General features: G+C 36.6%; 1 protein-coding gene across 12 annotated transcripts in view; it reads right to left on the bottom strand.

The window, feature by feature from the left end:
* The window catches only part of LYRM7 (LYR motif containing 7), a 28,426-nt gene extending 9,283 nt beyond the window's left edge, over positions 1–19,143 (bottom strand). For 2 of the 12 annotated variants that reach the window (XM_058278018.2, XM_071209795.1), the window contains exons 1-6: positions 19,016–19,110; positions 18,638–18,708; positions 7,936–8,040; positions 6,780–6,852; positions 5,176–5,246; positions 1,471–1,552 (exon numbers count right to left, since the gene is read on the bottom strand). In XM_058278018.2, the coding sequence (XP_058134001.1) occupies positions 1,471–1,552; positions 5,176–5,246; positions 6,780–6,852; positions 7,936–7,959 (250 nt within the window). In that variant the 5' untranslated portion in view covers positions 7,960–8,040; positions 18,638–18,708; positions 19,016–19,110. Of the gene's footprint in view, positions 1–1,470; positions 1,553–5,175; positions 5,247–6,779; positions 6,853–7,935; positions 8,041–18,609; positions 18,710–18,994 lie in introns of those variants that run through there. The other 10 variants (XM_058278011.2, XM_071209812.1, XM_071209800.1 and 7 more) reach the window with 9 other exon arrangements.
* Between the last annotated feature and the right edge of the window lie 3,712 nt (positions 19,144–22,855).

Below are 22,855 nucleotides of genomic sequence, written 5' to 3'. Positions count from 1 at the left end.
GAAAGTAAAGTATAGAATTACCAGGGAAGTGGACTTGGCCCAATGGATAGGTAGTCCACCTACCACACGGGAGGTCTGCAGTTCAAACCCCAGGCCTCCTCGACCCGTGTGGAGCTGGCCCATGCGCAATGCTGATGAGCGCAAGGAGTGCTGTGTCACGCAGGGGTGTCCCCCACGTAGGGGAGCCCCACACGCAAGGAATGCGCCTCATAAGGAAAGCCGCCCAGCGCGAAAGAAAGTGCAGCCTGCCTAAGAATGGCACTGCACACACTGAGAGCTGCCACAACAAGATGATGCAACAAAAAGAAACACAGATTCCTGGTGCCGCTGATAAGGATAGAAGCAGTCACAGAAGAACACATAGTGAATGGACATAGAGAGCAGACAAGTGGGGGGGAGGAAGGGGAGAGAAATAAATAAAAAATAAATCTTAGAAAAAAAAAAAGAATTACCATATCACCTAGCAATCCCATTTCTAAGTATATATCCAATAGAACTGAAAGCAGGCACTTGAACTGATATTTGCATACTATTTACAGGTGCCAAAAGATGCAAGCAACCCAGGTCTCCAAAAAGTGAGGAATAGAAAAAACAAGTTGTGGTATATACATACAATGGAATATTATTCAATTGTAAAAAGGAATGAAATTCTGATATATGTGACAACATGGATGAAACTTGAAGGCATTGCATTGAGTGAAATAAACCAGACATAAAAGGACAAATAGTGTATGATCTCATTGATATGAAAGAATTAGAAGAAGCAAATTCATAGAATCAGAAACTAGAATACAGGTTAGCAGGAGCCAGGAAGAAGGTGGGAAATGAGAAGTTAATTCTTATTTAGTATAGAGTTTTTTGGTTTGGGTGATAAAAAAAATTTTGGTAATGGATGATGATGGTTAATTATGTTGTGAAAGTAATTAACACCACTGAATTATATATTTGAACGTGGTTAAAAGGAGCAATTTTAGGTTGTATATATACTAAAATAATTTTATAAAAAGCCATAGGATTACACAATACAGTGAACTGTAATGAAAATTATGGAGTATAATTACTAGTACAATTATAGTAATACTTTTTCATCAGTTATAAAAAATGTACCACAGTAATGGAAGGTGTTAATAATGGGAGGGGGGATGCAGGTATGGGAACTTTGATTTTCTGCATGAATTTTCTATAAACCTCTAACTTTTTAATTTAAAAAACCCCAATCATATTCTCTTTGTAACTGTACTTTGGTAGCATAACCAGGAGTAAAGTTAAAATGAAAAGTCTGATGAAACTATTTCATAATTCAGTAATTTTAACCTGCAGCTTTACAAATGTATAAATTATTCTATATCATATTGCCTGAAAGAATGAAACTGTTTTACTATTCAGCATTAGACACTTACACTCTAAATGTTCATTATTTTAAAAAACATTGCAGTCAGAAAACATTTTTTCTTAAAAAAAGTTACTTACTCAGTATATTGTGGTTTGTGTGAATACCTTGTATAACACATGTTCTGAGTAACAATTCAACATCAGAACCTATTTTCATTAGCTGTGAAGAAAATGAAAACAGAATAAATCCTTCAGGTTTTTGTTTTTTTTTAATGGATCATATGAATGTACTTAACTGTTTCTGAAAGGAGGTTTACTATTAGGTAATACTGCCTTTCAATTTTTATAACCATACCAAGCAGTATACTAGGCTGAGACAGGTGTATGTTTAACTTTTATCCATCTACCCCTTATTTTGTTCCAAAAAATATTTCAGTTTTTTTCAATTGTTGCTGTAATATGTATTTTACAATGTAAAAGGCATGGTATTTTACAATGTAAAAGGCATGACCATAGAGTAATCACCCACTCTAAGCTTCAGACCTCATCAACTGTAAAATGAAGAATTGAACTAAAGAAGCAATTCTCAAAATTGTGAATTCCTCTAGGACCTGAAACTCATTTAGGGGTTTGCGAGGTCAAAAATATTATCCTAATACTAAGACAAGCCTTCTGTGTTGTTTAAGTTGAGAGCAGAAAATAGTGGCTTTTTTGTTTTGTTTTTCCTAGAACACCATAAAAAAAAAAACCACTGACAGACAAACTATGATTATTTAGACTTGGGTATATGGCAGACATTTTCTCAAAAATGAATAAAGTAAATCTGTTACTTCAAGGAAAACAATTGACATGATGTGTTGCCCACGATAAAATTTAAGCTCTCAAGCGAAAAATCATAATTCTGGAGAATGTATACCTGCCATTGTGAACTTCACAGCTTCTCAAAAGATTTTACTGAGATGGCTATTGATATTAATATATGTAATTAAAAAAAATATTATATAATGATCTATGTAAACATTTGGAACATCTGTATTATTTAGTGAACCTGTATATTCCATATTCTAAAATCAGCCATACATTTAAAAAAATCCATTCAAAGGGCTATATAGATTAAAATTAATTGGTAGAGGGTGGGGTGGGTGTAGCTCAGTAGCTGAGTGCCTGTATTGCACGTACGAGATCCTGGGTTCAATCCCTGTACCTCCTAAAAAATAATACATTTTTTAAAAATTGAAAAAAATCATTTGGTGAAACAGATAACAAAGTTCCACATTGCACCTGACCTTTACGAAATTATACCACTTATTGAGGTATAGTATCAAAGAATATCCACAATTATCTGAAAAGGTTGTTAAATGTTCCTGCCCTTTTCAACTACATATCTGTTTAAGGCTGAACCTTCTTCATATACTTCTACCTAAAGAACATACTGCACCAGACTGAATGAGGAAACACATCTGAGAATTAAGCTGATTTCTAGTAAACCAGACGTTAAAGAGATTTGCAAAAATATAAAACAATAACACTCTTCTCACTAAAATTGTTTTGGAAATATGGTTATTTTTTCATAAGCATTTTATTATTTGTTAACATGTGATGAATTATTATAAAATGAATTAATATATATTTTAAGAGTTCTCAATTTTAATTTCTAATATGATAAATATTGATAAATATAAATCTCATAAAGAGATCTTTCTGGGGTCATCAGTTTTTAAGAGGTTAAAGGAGTTTTGAGACCCAAAAGTTTGAGAACCACTGGTCTACAGCATGTATAAAATTCCTTTTGATGCCAAGACTTTATAAACTAAAAACTACTAAATATCTATTATATGCAGAGTTGCAGAAAATACAAAATATACATTTGTATATAATACCCAATTCTAGAATGCGTAATGTTAATTTAATGCTCTACAAGTGGAATGAATGTGGGAAACCGTGGTTTATTTTCCTAGTTTAATTGATATGGACAGATCTCGATTTAAAATTTTATCATAATTTCAAGATTTTAAAATGATCATATTTCTATTAGTCTACTGAATAGGAAATAGTATAAACTTCCTCATATATATTTTAACTTCTCTTCAAGTCATGATTTGACTATACCGTCATCTTAGCTTTTGCCATGAATAAAAATTATAGGTTACTTGTTTGCTCTATCATCTGGTTAAGGGAAATTTTTCTCTTTTTTCTTTATATTAGAGGGACAGAAATACTTATGGTAGCTCATTTTGTTTGACTAGCTCAATTTTTACTGATATTTACTATTTTAAAGTTAGTATTTTCTCTACTAAATATAAATAAATTTTTATCAGACTTCCTTAAAAGGTAGAATTTTCTTTCATTAAACACGGGAGGAATTTCTACAATTTGTACCTTCCTCTTTACTAAACCAATTCTTAGATTCGTAACTACCCCTGCAAATAATTTTCTATTTTCAGTTTTCTTCCTAACAACTCTTTCCTTACCTTTATAGAAGTTAGATACAGGAACACTGTAAAGTTCAAGACAGAGACAATGTGTATATGCAGCATGATTACATATAGGAAAAGAATCATATTAATATTACTATATGTCCCAGTGACTTCAATGTTCAGTCTGTTCATTTGCTAGTTGAACCCTGAATCTCAGCAGAGTTGCAGCCAACAACTACACTCCAGGTCATTGGACTTTCCCAGGAAAACTAACAAAATTATGATGATGGACAACCCCCATTCCAAAAAGAAAAGAACATCTACAACCACAAGCAAAAGAGTTCCTTCCACCTGCCCCAGAAGATGTAAACTCCCTCGCTATGAAGCAGAATGAGCATCACCATCCCCAAATCTTCAAGACTGAGGAATGAACAAACATAAGATGGGAATGCAACCATGGACCAAAGTAAACTTATTATTGTAGTAAGGGAAGAACTTGTAACAATGATTTAAAGACAGTGGTTACAAGAGGTTTTAAGGGGAGGGGGAGGGAAGAATAAGTGGAACACAGGGCATTTTTAGGGCATTGGAATTATTCTGCATGGTTTTGCAGTGACAGATAAAGACCGTTACATGTTTTGTCAAAACCTACAAAAGTGTATGGTGCAAAGTGTAAACTATAATGTAACTATAGATCATGGTTAGGAGCAATGCTTTGATATCTGTTCATCAACTGTAACAAATGTACCACACTAATGTAAAGATGTTTTTAATAAGGGAAAATGTGAGAGTGGGAGGGGATGGGGGTATATGGGAATCTCCTACATTTTCCATGTAACTTTTCTGTAATCTAAAACTACTTTAAAGTTAAAAAAAAGAAAAAAAAAGAATCGTTGCACAGTTTTTCAATGAATGTGTATTGTGAGCACAGAGATGCTCACGGACTGTCTTCAACTATAACACGTGAACAAAAATGCAAAGAGTAGTTCATAAACTGTTTATGGCTGGGTAACTATCACCACCAAGATAGGATTAAAAAAAAAATCTACCAGCATAGTTAAGCTATAGGAGGGGAAGGTCCCTCTGTAGTTCTGAAGTACTACAAAACTCACTCTCCTTAGTTTCAGTCACTTGTTTTAGGTGAGGAGAGAATTTCTATGGGTTTCTGGGTTCATTCAGCTGCTCTTGCTTTGACCATGGCTATAATTATGTTCTTTTCACTAAGCAACTCGTTATCTTTTGGTTGTACACAGATCCCAGGCAAAGGTGAGCCAGACCAAAGAAGTAAAGGTTATTCATAGTTTTGATGGCTTTAACTATTAATTGATGGTTTTCATTTCATATTTCCCCTCTATTTTCATCATTTCTTCTAATTGCCAGGAAAACATTTAAGTGTTTGTATATTTGAAAAACTTAGTTACTGTACCTCTTCTATTTTCTTAGGAGAAGTTTCACTTTTATTACTTTTGAATTCTTCATTTATCTTAATTCTGGCTGCTAGAGAGAGAAAAAATATACATATATAGTTATTTTTTTCTAATCTGTAATTCCTGGCCCCAAAATTTACATGTTATTCATTATGAGTTGACTACCTTTCTGGGATAGTAAGTAGTTTTGTCCCATTCAAAACAAAGTATAAAAAGAAATTTATTAAATAAGTCTTTTAGACCTCTTGCAAAATTTGTAATTAAACCTAATATAAAACTTTAACACTACTTTTATTTCCTACTTTTTACTCCCAATTTGGTTTGTATATCTCTAGCTACTGGATTCTAATAAATCCAACTTAATGCCTTACTTTATAAGTCTAAGAATTTGGATTAAAATGCTTTTTCCTAGAGGGCAAAATCCAATGCATACAAGTGTGTTAAACTATATACATACAACAAAACAAATTAAAATAAAGACATAGCAGCAAAGAGGATATATATATAATTTTGAGTGCCTTGACTGACATAAAGTGCATGATAAATAAAACTTTTGTTCATATTACCATTGAGACTTCGGTATTACAGCAGCATAATTTAGACTAATCTAACTGACACACTGCTTCTTCACTGAATGGCTGTGACCATTTAAGGAAACAATCCATGTAAAGTACTAGTAAATATATAGTAAATATAAGATGTTCTTACAATTATTTCACTTAAAAAAACATCAAGTGACAAAAATATGATATGTTGTTGGAGAAGAGTGATAAAACTTTTCCCCCCTATGTTTGATACATTTCAGGATGTAAGGTTTGTGTTTAAATTGTTTACAGTTCTGGGATCAGACTGTTTAGGTGAAATTCTCAGCTCTACCTCTTATTAAATATAATGTAGGGCAAATCCTTTCACATTTATCAGTTTTCTCATCTGTTATTAAGGGAATTATAATAGTAAAACCTCAAATTGTTGTTTTGAGATTTAAATGAGGAATACATGTAAAGTGCAAATACCAGGTATAAACTATAATACTCAATACATTATTTTCGGAGAATTACAAAAGCTTGATTTCCTAGTGAGTTACAAAAACCTTATGTAGGTGCCCTCTTAAGGTTTACAGATGTCTGAGGATTAGAGCTGAACATGACCAACACAGAACCCAAGTTTCATGGTGAGACTTAACCACTTCAAAGAGTGAAATACTGAATTTGGAATCATATGAATTAGACTCTCCTTCACAGCTGCTGTCATTTTTAGACCGATATAGGATATTAAAAATATGGTAGCATTTGGCTCTATTGTGTGAAAATTTGATAATACAACAGAAAAATGAGTTTAGTGGCAATGCAATGAAATTTTGATCCCTTTAATTTTCTGCTAATTCTTTATGAAAACTTTATCGTTTAATAATTTTCTTTAAGTAGATATTCCTCAAAGAAGTATAAAACATAACATTAGGGGAGAGAGAGTGAAAATCATTCTCAAAGATGGGTCTTAACAATATAGGGTCTCCCAGATAGATTAAAAGCCATCTGTTGGGTTAAAAGACCCTTATCAGGGATGATGAGGAATGGAATTGTCCAAGGGTAAAAAATAAAGTTACCTTCTAATGCTCTGGTATCATTTTTAAAAACTTGTTGTCTGGTCCTGTGCAATATTTTAAAAAGCTGTAAAACCTGTTAACAAAAATCAAATTCAGACCTTAAAAGAAAAAAAAATTCACATTATACATAACTGTATTACAGGAATAAATAATATTTCTTTCCTGTTTGATTCAAGAATATTTTTCAAAATATTTTTTTAGGCTTTGTTAAAAACAAACTTCCCGGAGCCTAGAGTGATTACAACTGAAAATGGGAGGATTGCATCCAGCATCCAGGTGGAATCTGAGCCTCCTCTTGACATAAAGGTGCAATGGACACAACCAATCCAGTGTCCACATAGAAGAGGTGGCATTGGATTGGGAAAAGTGGACATAATGGACAAAGGGTATGGGGAAAGGCAGGAAGAGATGAGAGGTGGAGGCGTCTTCGGGACATGGAGCTGCCCTGGATGGTGCTTCAGAGGTAATCACCGGACATTGTAAATCCTCACAGGGCCTACATGATGGAATAGAGGAGAGTATGGGCCATGATGTGAACCAATGTATATGAGGTGCAGAGGTGCCCAAAGATGTACTTACCAAATCCAATGGATGTGTCATGATGATGGGAACGAGTGTTGTTGGGGGGGGGGAGAGGGGGGGTGGGGGGGTGGGGTTGAATGGGACCTCACATATATATTTTTAATGTAATATTATTACAAAGTCAATAAAAAATTAAAAAATTAAAAAAAACAAACAAACAAACAAAAAAAAAACAAACTTCCCTTGACTATGTGTCTTTAAATTTGTTATAAAATTTTTAAAGCTATATTAAGAAATAATACTACAAAGTTTTTTGAAACAAGTGAAAAGAATACAATGATGGTTAAAAGGTTAATAACCCCTCTGCCAAAAACCAGCCTGTTAAGGTAACCAACTTTACCATTTGTATGTATTTGTTTTTATCTTTTTCCAAGTAAAATCTAATATAATTTGGTTCACTTTCACTCCCCAAACAACTCTATTTGCACTAATTTTCATACATATACATTATGTTTACATACATAGAAATAAATTTGAGGACTGATATTTTTATGATATTAATTTTCACATCTAACAGTGGGTGCCAGAGGAACCAAGAATGCTCTAGTAACTCCATACTATTTCCATCACTCACCTCTCTATTATGATTAATCATCATTTTCTCAATCTTATTTAAAGACCTTCAAAAACACAGCTTTAAGTCCATGGTACTCTCAACCAAATTGTAAATCCCCAGGTCCTATCAAAAGAAAAACTAGAGTCACAACTGCCACATGAGGTAAGATATTTAGGTCTTATTTTCTGTCCTTTCCTAAGGCCTTTCATGTTTCTTCATATAAGTTCTATATATTTCTTTTAAAAATTATTCCAAAATATTCTATGAATTTTATGGATCTTGTGCCTAGATTATTCCATGTCCTCCTGCCATTTCTAATTAAATATTGTGGTATAAAGGAAAAGTTACTTATTTTTGTATATTTATCTTGAATTGTATCATCATTCCAAATTATCTTAATTCTAGTAGTTTTTGAGAAGAGTATTTTGGATTAGGGAAACAATTAAAATATCCGTAAATAAAAAGATAGTTTTCTTTTCCAATACATATAATGCTCATTTCATTTTACTCTTTTATTACATTATCTTGATCCTCAGTATAAGACAGTAGTGGCTGGTTTCTCAGTTAATATAACTGCAGTTAGTTTTATATTTTGATCAATAACTATTTAATTTTATTTTGAAAGTCTGTTTTTGTAAGTAAATTAGGGGTGTAGTTTTTTTGTTGTTAAGAACTTTATTAATTTCTGGTTTATGTTAGCTTCATGAAATGAACTGAGTTTTCCACATTTGCTAGACTGGAAAAGTTTAAGTAAGATAGGAATGTTCAGTTTTCAAAGGTTAGCTAGAACTTGCCATAAAACCACAGGTAACTACGGCCAAGAAAAGCACAAATTAAGAAAGCTTAACATACTGAGGCCTTCATTCTCTGTCAAAGTCATACACATACATACACAAGCTCAGGAACTTAGTACATCTTAAGATAGCCCAGTAGGAAGGTATTTCAGATAATTTAGGTAAGCTTAATTGCAACGTCTCAAAAAAGAAGTGGAATGCTGATGCTTATGAGTAAGCTCAATCTATGTAAGAAAACAGAGAGAAAAGAGCCTGACATTTTGGTAGAAGACAGATGTAAAGATGTGTTAGTGATAGGCTGAGGCCACCTCATATTTATCAAGCCCTAAAAGGAACACTCAATACTGTTTCCCCAAATTGTTCTTCCACTTGATGTTTCATACTTAGTTATGGAGGCCATCATGTACATAGTTTCTCAAGTCAGAAGTCTCTAAGCCATCCATAAGCTTACCTCATGTGGTAACTTTAGGAATGCCCCTCTAATCTTTTTTATCCCCCAAAACTATTAAGTTCAGAGTCTCCCCTTCTCTTGCTTAAGTTTGTCACTCTGCCACCATTCCCTCTCTTCCTCCAGACCATTCTCCAGAAAGATACCATTTTAAGTTCACATTTTGATGACCCCCTATAATCCAGATAGCAAGGATGGATAAAAAACAATGAAATATTATTTAAAAAACCATAATTGTAGTTTAAAAAAATATGACTAACTTCTCCACAGACATGGTAAACAGGGCTAAGACTGCCACTCTCCTGAGCTCTACGTTCAGAAACAGGAAGAATCAGACAAGAGCTCAATTCTGATGGCATAAGAGAGGCTAAAAGTGCGCAGTGGTAATCAAGGGACTGGACTCAGGACTCACTCCTTAAAATCTGGGGTAGGAAAGGTTTCCCTACCTGTGAGAGTTTGAGAACTGTTAAGATTGCTACATGGAACTACAATTATTCCTTCTACATTGCAAATTTCGCTATCACAGTTTTGATATATTGCAAGTTGGCATAAGAAGTTAAATGGACATTTTTTATTTTGGGAGCTTTGCAGAAGCCAGAGATAACCCAAGAAGGCCAGGAGACGACACAGAAAAAATTTGGGGAATTTCAAAGTTGTTTTTTTTTTATGTCTTTTGTTATACATATAGTATGTTCAGTATTATTCTCTTCAAATTTGTTTCATTTATTTTAAAAATTCATATTTTATATTTTTAAAATTTTTTTCATACAGTATTTTTACTTAACATTAACCTACATAGAGTCTATGACCAAATACTTAACCCAAATTTTATAATAAGGTACCGTGAGCACCCCATAACAGAGAAAGAAAAAATTCAGACTACTTCTCCGGTAAAAAGGGAGAGCCAAAAAACTTTACATAGATTTTCCAGATCATGGGCGCACTGTGTCCCTAACCCCTGTGATGTGGAAAGGATAACTTCATAAATGACATATAAAAAACTGTATTTTGGGCAAATGGAAGGAAGCAGAAAGAATTTTACTGCCATGACCAGGCCACGGATCCTTCTCCCTCAATATCTAGATCTGATATATCCCCAATATCACCTTTAGACTGGATCCCTGGAACCACCGATAAAAGGTCTAATTCTAGACTAGGGCCCTGAGGGCCAGATGAAGGTAACAAAAAAACTAGTACAGAGGGAAGGATGATTCTACAGTAGAAGGGGATAAAATACCTAAAAACTAAACTCTCATTCAAGACAAGTTAATGAAACAATTCCAAAACAAATAGAGAAAGCTAATGCTGCATAAATAAAAATTAGGAAACAAATCTAAACATGACATTAAAATAGGTATGCATAGAATTATCAAAGAAATGAAGAACAGCCATAAAAAGAAATAAGAAATTAAAAAACAAAGGTAAAATGAAGCTATTATTTTTTAAAACATCTACTGAACATACACAGTGTGTTGGCACCATTTTAAGTGCTTTACATAAATTATGAACCTACAACATTAAAGGCAGACAACAAAACAGAAACTTGAAGCAGAAAAAAAAGCAAAATAAAAATGAAACAACCAAATGAATTTCCTCAGAAACTTAAGTTATTGCAAACATGACACAACAAGAAAAAAGAAGCTACAGTAAAGTAAAAGGGAACATTCAGAAAATTCCAAAAAGCTTTTGGATATTAAATATATGGTAGCCAAAATTAAGTTGAGAAAAATTGTCCAGTTAGAGGCATAAAACATCAAAGATACAGAAGTTGAGGGTAGGGGAAAAATTAAGAAAACTAAAGGAGTAATCTGCAAGGCCCAGCAGTTGATTAATAGGAGCTCCAGTGAGAACAAAAAAAACAGAAGGAAGAAATTAAAAGGGGAATAAATCAAGGAAATTTTCACTAAGTGAGGGACATGAGTTACTAGATCAAAAGTGCTTCACCAGATGCCCTGCTCAAAACTTACAGCACAGAACATCGTGATGTAAGTTACAGCAATGCTGAGAAAGAGAAAATCTCAAAGAAAAGAATATAACTTACATATGAAAATCATAAATCAGAATGGTACCTGACTTCTAATTAGGATTACCATAAATGAGAAGACATGTATAGTGTCTGCAAATTTTCAAAATACAATTACCTAGGCAAAGAGACATTGTCATTGTTGCAAAGTCTCTGAACTGCCACGGACCCTCTATGGGAAAGCTATAGAAGCATGTGCTCCACTCAACCAAGGGCATGGGCCACAAAAAAAAAAAGACATGGAAATTAGGGAAACAGTGATCCAGCCACAAAGAATTGATTGTGAAGGACAAATACATGTCAACATTTGTACAGCCAGCCTAGAAAGCAACTAATCTAAACTGTAGCAAAAGGATAAACTGCTCTGGAAAGGATGTTGCCCTGAAAAAAATGAAATTGGTAGATTTCAGTTGTGCTAAGAGTTTCGGAATAGATATCTCAGAAACCAACCAATGATAATAAAAAGAAATTATTAACTTAAAGAAAAACTAAGAATTAGAAAATAAAGGCATACAATCACATTTTACAGCGATCAGCTGCGAGCAACTTTTAATATAACACCATAATAACAATACTATCAAAGATAATATAATATCAAAGATGAACATTGATTAGACAAAAATTGCATATTGAATCCTCATTTTCCATAGTCAAACGTCAACAAATAGGGAAGTGGATATAGCTCAAGGAAATGGGTTCCTGCCTACCACATGGGAGGTCAATGGTTCGGTTCCCAATGCCTCCTAAAGAAGACAGCAAGCTGCCACAATGGGCAGGTGTGACAAGCTGAAGCAACAAGCTGATGCAAGAAGAGAGAAGAGGGAAAATATAATGAGACACAATAAAGCAGGGAGTGGAGGTGGCTCAAACAATTAGGTGCCTCCACACTGGAGGTCCCTGCTTCAGTTCCTGGTGCCTCCTAAAGAAACAAGGAAGGGAAAAACAGCCACAGGTAGTGCAAACAATGAGGGGGTAGGGAGAAATAAGTAAATAAAAATAAATCTTTTTTAAAAGTCAACAAATAATATCTCAAAAGAAAAAAATATCAAGAAATAGCAGTTTAAACATGTTATTCAGAAACAAGGAGGTAAATACCAAAAGCAATTGCTAACGTAATAAAAAGCAGTTACCTCTGGGGAGCAGTACTTGTGAGTAGGTAGAAGTTAGGTACCTACTGGTTTTCTGTGTAACGCAATTTGACATTTTAAACCTTACACATTTATCACTTTTATGAAAGTAAGAAAAAAATTTAAGAGGAAAGGAAAAAACACAATGAAAAGACAACCCACAAATGGGAGAACACATTTACAAATCAGGTATCTGATAAAGAATATACAAAGAACTCTTACAACTCAAATAACCCAATTTAAAAATAGACAAAGGATTTGAATACACGTTTCTCCAAAGACAAATGAGAAATAAGCACTTGAAAAGATGCTCAACATTATTATTCACTATGAAAATACAAATTAAAACCATGAGATACCACTTTACACACACAGTAGGATGTATATATTAAAAAGGACATGTATTAACAAATCTTAGTAAGGAGGATGAGAAATTGGAATGCTCAAGCATTGCTGCTGGTGGGAAAGAAAAATGGTTCCTCTGTTATGGAAAAGATTTTGGAAATTCATCAAAAAGTTAAACATAGAGTTGGCATATGACCCAGCAATCTGACTCACAGGTATACCATCAAGAGAAATAAAAATGTATGTTCATGCAAAAACTTGCACACAACCACCATGTACCTATTAGACTAAAATCCAAAGCACTGAAAATACCAAATGCTGACGAGGATGTGGAACAACAGGAACTCTAATTCATTGCTGGTGGGACTGTAGAACAGTATAGCCACTTCAGCAATTTCTTTCACAGCTAAACAGGCTTCCCATACAATTCAGCAATCACACTTCAAAGTATTTACTCAAAGGAGTTAAAAACATGTTCACACACAAAAAACCTGCACACAAATGTTTATAACATCTTTATTCATAATTGCTAAAAACTGGAAGCAAATTGGGAAGCGGATGTGGTTCAACAGAGAGAGCATCCACCTACGATATAGGAGGTCCAAGGGTTAGACACCCAGGGCTTCCTGGCTCATGTGGTGAGCTGGACCCGGTGCAACACTGCTGCGCGCAAGGAGTGCCGGCCAACACAGGGACAGCCCCAGGTAAGGGTGCACCCCACACAAGGAGTGGCCCCTGCACAAGGAGAGCTGCCCCTCGTGAAACTGCAGCCTGCCCAGGAGTGGTGCCACACACATGGAGAGCTGACGTGGCAAGATGATGCAGCAAAGAGAAATAGATCCCCAGTGCCACCTGATGAGAATACAAGCGGACACAGAAGAACACACAGCACATGGACACAGACAGCAGACAAGGGGGAGGGGAATAAATAAATAAATCTTAAAAAAAAAAAACCTAAAAAAACTGGAGGCAACCAAGAGAGCCTATGATAGGTGACTGGATAAACAAACCGTGGTACATCCACACAATTTCAAGCCATGAAACAATATAGAGGAACCTTAAATGTATATTGCTAAGTGAAAGAAGCCAGACTAAAAAGGTTATATACTGTATGATTCCAACTATACGACACTCTGGAAAAGGCAAAACTATAGAGACACTAAAAGGATCAGTGGTTGCCACAAGTTCATGGGGAGGAAGGAAAGGATGAACAGGTGGATCACAGGGCATGTTAGGGTAGTGAAACTATTCTGCATGATACCATAGTGGTGGTTACATAACAAGTTCATAGCAGCATTATCATAATAGTCAAAATGTGGAAACAACCCAAATGCTGATCAATTGATGAAAGGATAAACAAAATTCTGTATATCCATACAAAGGGATATTATTCAGCCATAAAAAGGAGTGAAGTACTGATGAAACTTGAAAACATTACTGTATATGAAGGAAGCCAGACACAAAAGGCCACATATTGGATGGTTCCATTTACATGAAATGTCCAGAATAGGCAAATCCATAGAGACAGAAAGTGGATTAGTGGTTCCCAAAGGCTGGGAGGTGGGGGAATGAGGGAGAAGTAGGGGATAAGGAGTGACTGCTAATGGGTATAGGCTTCATTATTGGGTTGATCAAAATGTCCTGGAATTATTAATACAGAGTGGTTCTAATTTTAGTAAACTACACTAAAATTCACTGAATTTTATATTTTAAAAAGATGAATTTTATGGTTTGTGAATTAAATTTCAAAAATAAATTATGAACAATGATAAAAAACAAGCACATTAAGTCCACAATAATGAAAGCGGTTGTTGATGTGGGAGGAGTAGGGGTGTGGGGTATATGGGAACCTCTTATATTTTTTAATGTAACATTCTTATGATCTATGTATCTTTAAAAAAAAAAAAAAAAGGACAACAAAAAACAAATTTTAAAAAAAGAAAAAAACAAGCACATTAAGTAAAACATGTTTAAAAAGTAAGTTATATCTTAGCTGCACACTAAAAGGTAGGATAAACGGGGATAGGATGTAAATGAAGTCATAAAAATCCTGTTTCTTATACTGTACAAGTCATTATAACTAGCTGCTGAAATTCCTAAGTTGTATAGCAGCCTGTTCTCCCAAGTTTTTGTTACAATATATAGTGTTAAAAATAAGTTTTATAAGATGAAGGGGGAAAAAGGTAGGAAATAGGAAGAATGATAGAATGGCAATATTTGAAAATAATAGTTGAAAATGAAGTACTGTTACATGCTACAACATGGATGAATCTTGAAAACATTATGCTAAGTGAAAAAAGCCAGATGCAATGGGGCACATATAGCATGATTTCATCTATATGAAATGCCCAGAACAGGCAAATCTACAAAAACAGAAAGTAGATTAGTGGTTGTTCAGGGATCTGGGAGAGAGAAAAGTGGGGGAAGGTGTGTGTGTGTGTGAGGGGAGGTGACAGCTAAGAGATATAGAGATTCTTTCTTGGGAATGAAATGTTTCAAATTTGTTCGTAGTGATTAATGTGCAACTCTGTGAACAAGCTGAAAGTTACTGAACTGTATGCTTTAAATGATAAATTTCTATGTTATGGGAATTATATCTAAATAAAGCTGTTAAAAAGGCACTAGCTGGGAATTTCACAGAATCTGATAAAGAATGAATTCTCAGTTTAAAGAAGCATGAATGAAGTTGGCCCACACCTGCAGAGAGCTGACAGCCTGCAATTGCGGAGAGCTGGAGCAGCAAGATGACGCAACAAAGGGAGACGAACAGACACAGAAGAAAGCACAGGGAATGGACAAAGAGAGCAGACAGCAAGCAAGTTGCAAGGGGGGGGTGGTGTTGGATAAATAAAATAAAAAATAAATCTTAAAAAAAAAAAGGAAAAAGAAGCATGAATGATAAGCAATAAATAAAAGCAGAATCCATAGATACAGTAAAAGAAAAAAAACTTTAAAAAGTTACCTGAAAGGCACATTAGCTACAAAAAGTAACAGCCTGAAAGGAGACTTTATAGGCAATAACAGATGCCAGAAGGGAAAAGAAACATTAATCTAGAATGCACTATCAGCTTAACTGCTATTCAATAGTAACATCAGAATATTTCCAGTCAAACAAAGACAGGGAGTTATTTAATAGTCATAGATGCTCATTAAAATAATTAAAATTAATTGCTTCGACAAGAAGAAATGGATAAAAACTTTCTTTAAAAAATTCCCAAAGAGTTATGCTTAGGTTCCTGTCTCTAAGATCAAACTGAGAGTTCCCTCAGAAAAGGGGACACATTGTATTTATATTTGTTTCATAAAGTCTAGCACAAGGCCTGACATAAAATACTGGATGCTCAATTAATATCTATTAGATGATGGAGTTTAAATAGAATGTTATAAGTAATCAAGAACCATTAAATATTTCTGGTAAGGATGGTCACACAATCTTTACGTAGCAGAGAGAACGGTTGGAGAAACAATGCTGCAGAGCAGGATTATTGCTTGGACTAGAATGTTGGCAGTAGGCAGAGAGAGGAAGATACAGAATGAAAAGAAAAAAAAAGGATAGGCCAGAAGTGCTGCCTCAGGGCTTGGGTTGACCAGAGAGACCCAGTGGGGAGACATTACCCTCCTTGAATCCCTGAGTGTCTTGGGTATGCCAGGGTCCCTCTGGGAACTGACAGGCTACATCTTCCTTCTCTAGTGGTTTCTCTGTGGCAAGGCTAGGCAAATAAAAAGACCATGAGTAATGAGGCAATATAGCACCTGAGGGTAAGAACTGAGAAGGAAAAAAAAAAGTAATGGGTCAGAACACAAGGGCTAAATAGATGAGTAGTCCCAAAGGGTCTGAGGATGTAATTTTTGAGCTAGGACCTCAATGATGAGAGGGAGCCAGCTTGGGAAGATTCCCTGGAAAGACATTCAAGGAGCAAAAGCATGTGTGATGATTCTGCCTGGATGAATGGAGTGAGAAGGTTTTGATTCATAGTTGAAAACAATGAATTAGACCAAGCCCTGTTAGGAAATGGAGTCAGAATTCCAGCCCCATGCTCTTCCTACTACATTGTCTCTCAAAACATAATCTCCATCCCCAGGATTTAAGGAAACAACTCAGCAGTGGCCAAAAGCTTTTTGGATAAAGATGTGATGCAATATTATTTATAACAGTGAAGAAATGAAAGCATTTAAAGCCGAACTACAAAAAGAACAGCTAAGCAAATAGCTAAAGCCTATCACACAGGAACTCTCTTACAGTAGTTGAAAATGCTAATTATAAAGATTACGGAAATGTGGGGAAATGGTAATGATAACACATTAAGTGAAAAAAACCCAATGTAAAATGGTCTGTACACAATTATTACAATTGTGTCAAAATAACTAAAAAAAAAAAAAATGAAGAAGGAAAGAATAAAATGACTAAGAGGAAGAATAGAGACAAGGGAAAAGAAAGGGTTAAAAATATGGCTAAAGTTTCCAATCTGGAAGAACGCTAGAGACATAAACAGAAACAAGATTTACAAGAGAAAATTGGGAAAAAAAGAAGTTTGATTTCAGACATATTCAATTTAAGCTGATGACAATAATGCTGAATAAGAAACTGAAGTTTAAAGGAGACATTAGTGGGCTCCTAGAGGAAACTTCAAATACTTACCATATACTAGTTCCTCTTTTTGGAATACTCCTTTCTTTCTTCTAGCTAATTTCTTTTTTTTTTTAATTTTATTTTTTAAATAATTTTTAATGTTACATTAAAAAAATATGAGGTCCCCATATACCTCCCTACCCCCATCACCACCACAACCTCCTCCATCATCACAGGACACCCACCACACCTGGTGAATACATCTCTGAGATCAGCTGCACCACACGGTCAATGGTCCACATTATAGTTTACACTCTTCCCCAGTCCATCCAGTGGGCCATGGGAGGACATACAATGTCCAGTAATTGTCCTTGCAGTAGCACTCAGGACACCTCCAAGTTCTGAAAAAGCCCCCCACATCACATCTCTTCTTCCCATTCCCACCCCCAGCAGCTACCATGGCCACTTTCTCCATCTCAGTGCTACATTTATTTCCATTACTAATCACATTAGTTCCAGAACAGAGTATCAGTAAATTCACTCTAATCTATACTCTATTCCTCCATTCTGTGGACCTGGGATGGTTATGTCCAGTCCACCTCTGTATGGAGAGGGTGCTTCGATTCCACTTGGATGGATAATTTCTAATTAAACTTCAGGTCTCAACTTAATTCATACTTCCTTGAGAGATTTTTTTTGTATCCTTCCAGGCAGGTTAAATGCCAGGTATATGCTCACAAACACACTATATTTTCAATTCAAAGCATTTATTACAATTGTAATTAAATAACTTTATAATTTTCCTCTCTGCCAGACTTCTTTATGAAGACTAAGGCAGTCTATTTATTATTGTATCCACTAAGCCTAAATAATACAAGCTAAATGTTGTCTGTTAGCTATTATTACTAATATCTAGTGTGGATGCTCGATAAATTTTTTGAATGAATAACCCTTTATCAATGCTTCTATTGGCATTGTGACATTTTAAAATGTTACTGAGAACACCCAGTTCAATTGTACTTGAGACTGTTTGGTGGCTCCCTATTATTGCCCATCATAAGCATCACTTTTCCTCACCATATTGTAACAGGCCATTTCCCCCTTTCCATGCCTATGTTTGGCCAGTGACAGCTACAGGTCTCAACCGGCCAGGCTGAATTGTATTTAAGGTTAAGATTGGCCCCTGAGAACTGTGCACCGGCCAGGAATGTGAAGAGGCTTGATGCGAAAAAGGAATCTGAGACTTCACGGCTATGACCCCTAACAAGGCCGGCACTTCAAGCTCATTGAGAACATTCAGGTTTCAGAGTCTTCAAGCGTCATTTTTGGTTTGGTAAGTGCTTTTGCGGAAACTCGAGTTCCTTGGTTTCTGGGCTTCTGCGCACCTTCTGGTTATCCAAATTAATCTTTCACCTCATTGAATGATTGTAGTTCAGGACTGCCTTTGGCGCCTCCCGTACTTCCCAGGGATGTGAAATGGGTCCCTAAGAAAAACAATCGGTCTGGAGATGAAACGCGGGCGGAACTCAAGTCGCGGATTTACATCGCTAATAAATATTGCGTTCCGCCGCAGCACCATGAAGAACCACACTGGTGCTTCCCTCCCTCCATTGCACCCGAACAAACTCTCCACCGCCCCAGCGCTAGTCACCAGGCTCTCCAGCGGCAATGGCCACATCCTCTGTAGAGGGTCCGGCACTTCATTTATAGAGACCCCAGACAACTTTCACAAGACCGCTAGCTTACCCTCCCTGTGGGCATCGCACTCACCCCCTCCCCAGACCCTGTCACCTTGGCCGCCTGACCCGAGGCTCTCCTCACCGATGCGGCCACTTCTCAGCGGTCAAGTAACGCCGCCTCTAAGCAACCAATCGCTGCCTGGTGTGGACTCTCCAAACCCCCGTAGCCACGGTCCTTACGCGCCACAACCAATCACTACGCAGCACCTCCCTTCTAGTCCCGCCTTCCTTGAAGGGCGAGGGTGAAGTATTTCCTAAACGGGAGGTGACTGGTAAAATCGCGAGAAGCCGCGGAATCCAATTACAACAGAGGAGAACGGAAATCAGCCTTGCGCCTTGTTAGTGAGGGGCAGAGCCACTTCCGGTTTTTCCAGGTGGTGTGTGGGGTCGGAGAATGGGCTGTAATTTTGTGGATGGTTAATAATCTGTGTGTCGTTACCTTATGTTTGGGGTCGGGCCATGTATTAAGGAGCCTTTATTTTAACGTTTCCCAGTTGCGACTCTCTCCTTGGAAACGTGCATATTTAAGATGCAAGCTTTTATAAACACAGCGGACATTAATTGGGACATTGACTCCTAAAATCGGTATTTGTACATTCTTAAATTTAATCCCTTCAGAAGGTGAGGTTGAGTTACTTCCTCAAAATCACGTGACTAGTAAGTGGAAATCTGAGATAGAAATATGCTTTGCTTGATCCCAGAGCCAAGACTTACCCTCTACACCTTGCCTCCTTTGGTTACTCCTTGGTTTTGCTAGTCAAGAAGTCGGAAGTGAATAATTTTAGCAGCAGCATATTCATAACCACAAAACATTGAAGTGTTTTAATTTAAGCTTGGGCGCATGAAGAAAATCCTCACCCTTGTCCCCATAGCATAATTGTTGGTTGCCTTCCCTACCCTCACAGTCTTTCAGATTGATGCTTTGGTAAAATTGACTGTTAAGAATGAAACGGGAAGCGGATTTGGCCCAGCGGATAGGACATCCGCCTACCACATGGGAGGTCCAAGGTTCAAACACAGGGCCTCCTGACCTGTGTGATGAGCTGGCCCACGCGCAGTGCTGATGCATGCAAGGCGTGCCCTGCCATGCAGGGGTCTCCCCCGTGTAGGGGAGCCCCATGTGCAAGGAGTGCGCCCTGAAAGGCAAGCTGCACAGCGAGAAATAAGTGCAGCCTGTCCAGGAAAGGCACCAGCACACATGGAGAGCTGACGTGGCAAGATGACATAACAAAACAAGACACAGATTCCAGGTGCCGCTGACAAGAATACAGGCGGACAGAGAAGAACACACAGCGAATGGACACAGAGCAGACAACTGGAGTGGGGAAGGGGAGAGAAATAAAAATAATTTTTTTTTTTAAAAAAGAATGAAACGGAGTGGACAAATGCATACCCAAGGCCTTTTTCCTTCTGTGATCTATGTCATGTTAAAATTGCATGACATCATGACCCAGCAACATAATTGTTGATTTTGTATTTTATTAAGATGCATTAAATAGCAGAAGAGTAGTTAGTATAAACAGACAATTAAGCCAAACATACTGGATACTATTCTTTATCCAGGAACAAAAAAGTAGATGATTTCCTGTCATTGCATTGTAGTACCTCCTGACTGCTAAAGAATGATTAACAAATGCTTATTTTCATTTCCACTTTAGGATTATGACCCAATAACTTGAAAATTGATAATTTCTGGCTAACTAGGGTCCTTCATTTAATGCAAACTCATCTGCCGATATTTGAAAATAGAGTTTTCATAGTGCCAAATCAGGTCAGCCCGAGGCTTCTCATTTCTTAGATAAATGTGTGTGGTTCCTTCAGCTGTTCCACAAATGAGGTAGCTCTCTACTATGCTGGTTGTTCTTCAGGGAACATGTCCTGGATTGTCTGCATGTCAAAGTAGGGGGCCCAGAACTGAATGAAAAATTCCAACATATCCATTGTGTAAGGTCAAGGAGCTATATGATAGGCAGAATGTTTCCCAAATATGTCAATGTTCATATCCCAGAAACCTCTGAATATGTTACCTCATATGGTAAAAGGGGCTTTGCAGGTGTAATTTAATAAAGAATTTTGAGATGTAAATTGTGTTAGTTTGCCACAGGGCTGCCAATGCAAAGTACCAGAAATGGTTGGCTTTTATCATGGGGATTTTATTTGGAGTAAAATACTAGAGCTCGAGGTCTGTAAGATGTCCAAATTAAAGCACCATCAGAGATGCTTTTTCACCAAAGTCAGTTACTGGTGATCCTGGTGTCCTGCCAGGAGGCAAAGATGGCTGCTGATTTCTGCTGAGGTTTCTGCCTTGCCCTCCAGAAACTACCATCTCCTGGAGCTCAGCTCTGGGCAACCAGGCATAGGTCTTGTCTCTTTCTGGGCCTCATCTCAGTCTCAGCTGCTCTGTTTTCTTCCTGTGTTCAGCTGTGGGCTATCAGGCATATGGCTTGTCTCTTCAGCTTTGAGCTGCTCTGTGGGCCCAGCCTGTTAGGGACTTCATGCTTAAGCTTTGGTTGTTAGTGATCTTGGAGTCCTCTTTCACATGTCAGGATAAAAAACAGCAGCTTCCTTTTCTGTGTCTCTGTGTCTCTGTTTATAAAATACCCAGCAAGAGGGGAGAGACTCAACCTGAGGTCAATCAAAAGCAAGCTAATTGAGTGCTCTAAAGAGAATCAATGCAATTAAAGGGTACCACACACACAGGAATAGATTAGGTTAAGTACATAATCTTTTGGGATTCAAAAGAGAACATCAAAATGCCACTTACAATTACCAAAAATGTTCAGATGGCTTTATAAATGGGCAAGGGGTATTTTTTGGAGGAATTCTGAGATGCTTGATAGAAAAGGCCTAGATTTCTTTGAAGAGACTGTTGGTAAAAACATGCACACTAAAGATAGTATGGATAAGGCCTTAGATTGAAATTATGGCTGGAAAGAAACGATCCTGGCAGAGAATTTGGCAACATTGACTTCTGATGTTAGATGAAAGGCAGAATTTGAAAATGATGAGCTTGGACATTTAGCCAAGGAGATTTCCAAAATTAATGTGGAAAATGCAGTCTGGTTTCTCCTTATACCTTATAGCAAAATGCAAGAGGAAAGAGATAAGCTGAGAACTAAACTGTTGGACACAAAGAAACCAGAAATTGATGATTTGGGAAATTCCAAGCTTTTGGAAAACAAACCCCCAGAGGATAATGCCCATATGAGGACTTAACTGAACTTGGAAATAGGCAGCCATTTTTTTATAAGTCAAGACTGGAAATGCAGTTATCCACGAATGACTGGTGGGAAGTCTTACTGTCTGAGGACCCCTACTTCCTGCATGCTAAACCCTTTTTGTGAGCCACTGTCATCCCAGGGAGAGATGCCTGATAGCCCACAGCTGAGCTCAAGGAGAAAGAGCGCGACACCTGCCATGTGACTGATTGCCATAGCTGCAACTTGGTGAGGCAGCATCTCTTGATTATGCCTTGATCTGGATACTCTGATGGCCTCAGAACTGTAAGCTTTTAACCTAATAAATTCCCATCATAAAAGCCAACACTTTCTGGTATATTGCTTGGGCAGCATTCAACAAACTAGAACAATACTCCTATACAGCTAAATACCTCAGTAGGATTTTTCCTACAAAGATATTCAGTGGTTCTCAAAGTATGGTTCCAGGGATAGCTGGCAAAGGATTACCTGGAATTGTGTTAGAAACCTAAATTATTGGCACCATTTCAGATTCCTTACAGGTTATGTAAGGAAATTAACATAATTTCAAAACTATGATCTAATTTATAGGTATTATTTAGACTTTGCTAATTGTTCTGGTAATGTCCTTGTAGCAAATTAAATGCCCCAAATGGTATACTTTTGATATTAAAGAAGACCGCTATCAATAATTT

Source organism: Dasypus novemcinctus, chromosome 2, assembly GCF_030445035.2.
Source record: "Dasypus novemcinctus isolate mDasNov1 chromosome 2, mDasNov1.1.hap2, whole genome shotgun sequence".
NCBI lineage: Eukaryota > Metazoa > Chordata > Mammalia > Cingulata > Dasypodidae > Dasypus > Dasypus novemcinctus.
Note: the sequence above shows the minus strand (reverse complement) of the source record. Positions and strands in the feature narration are given on the sequence as shown.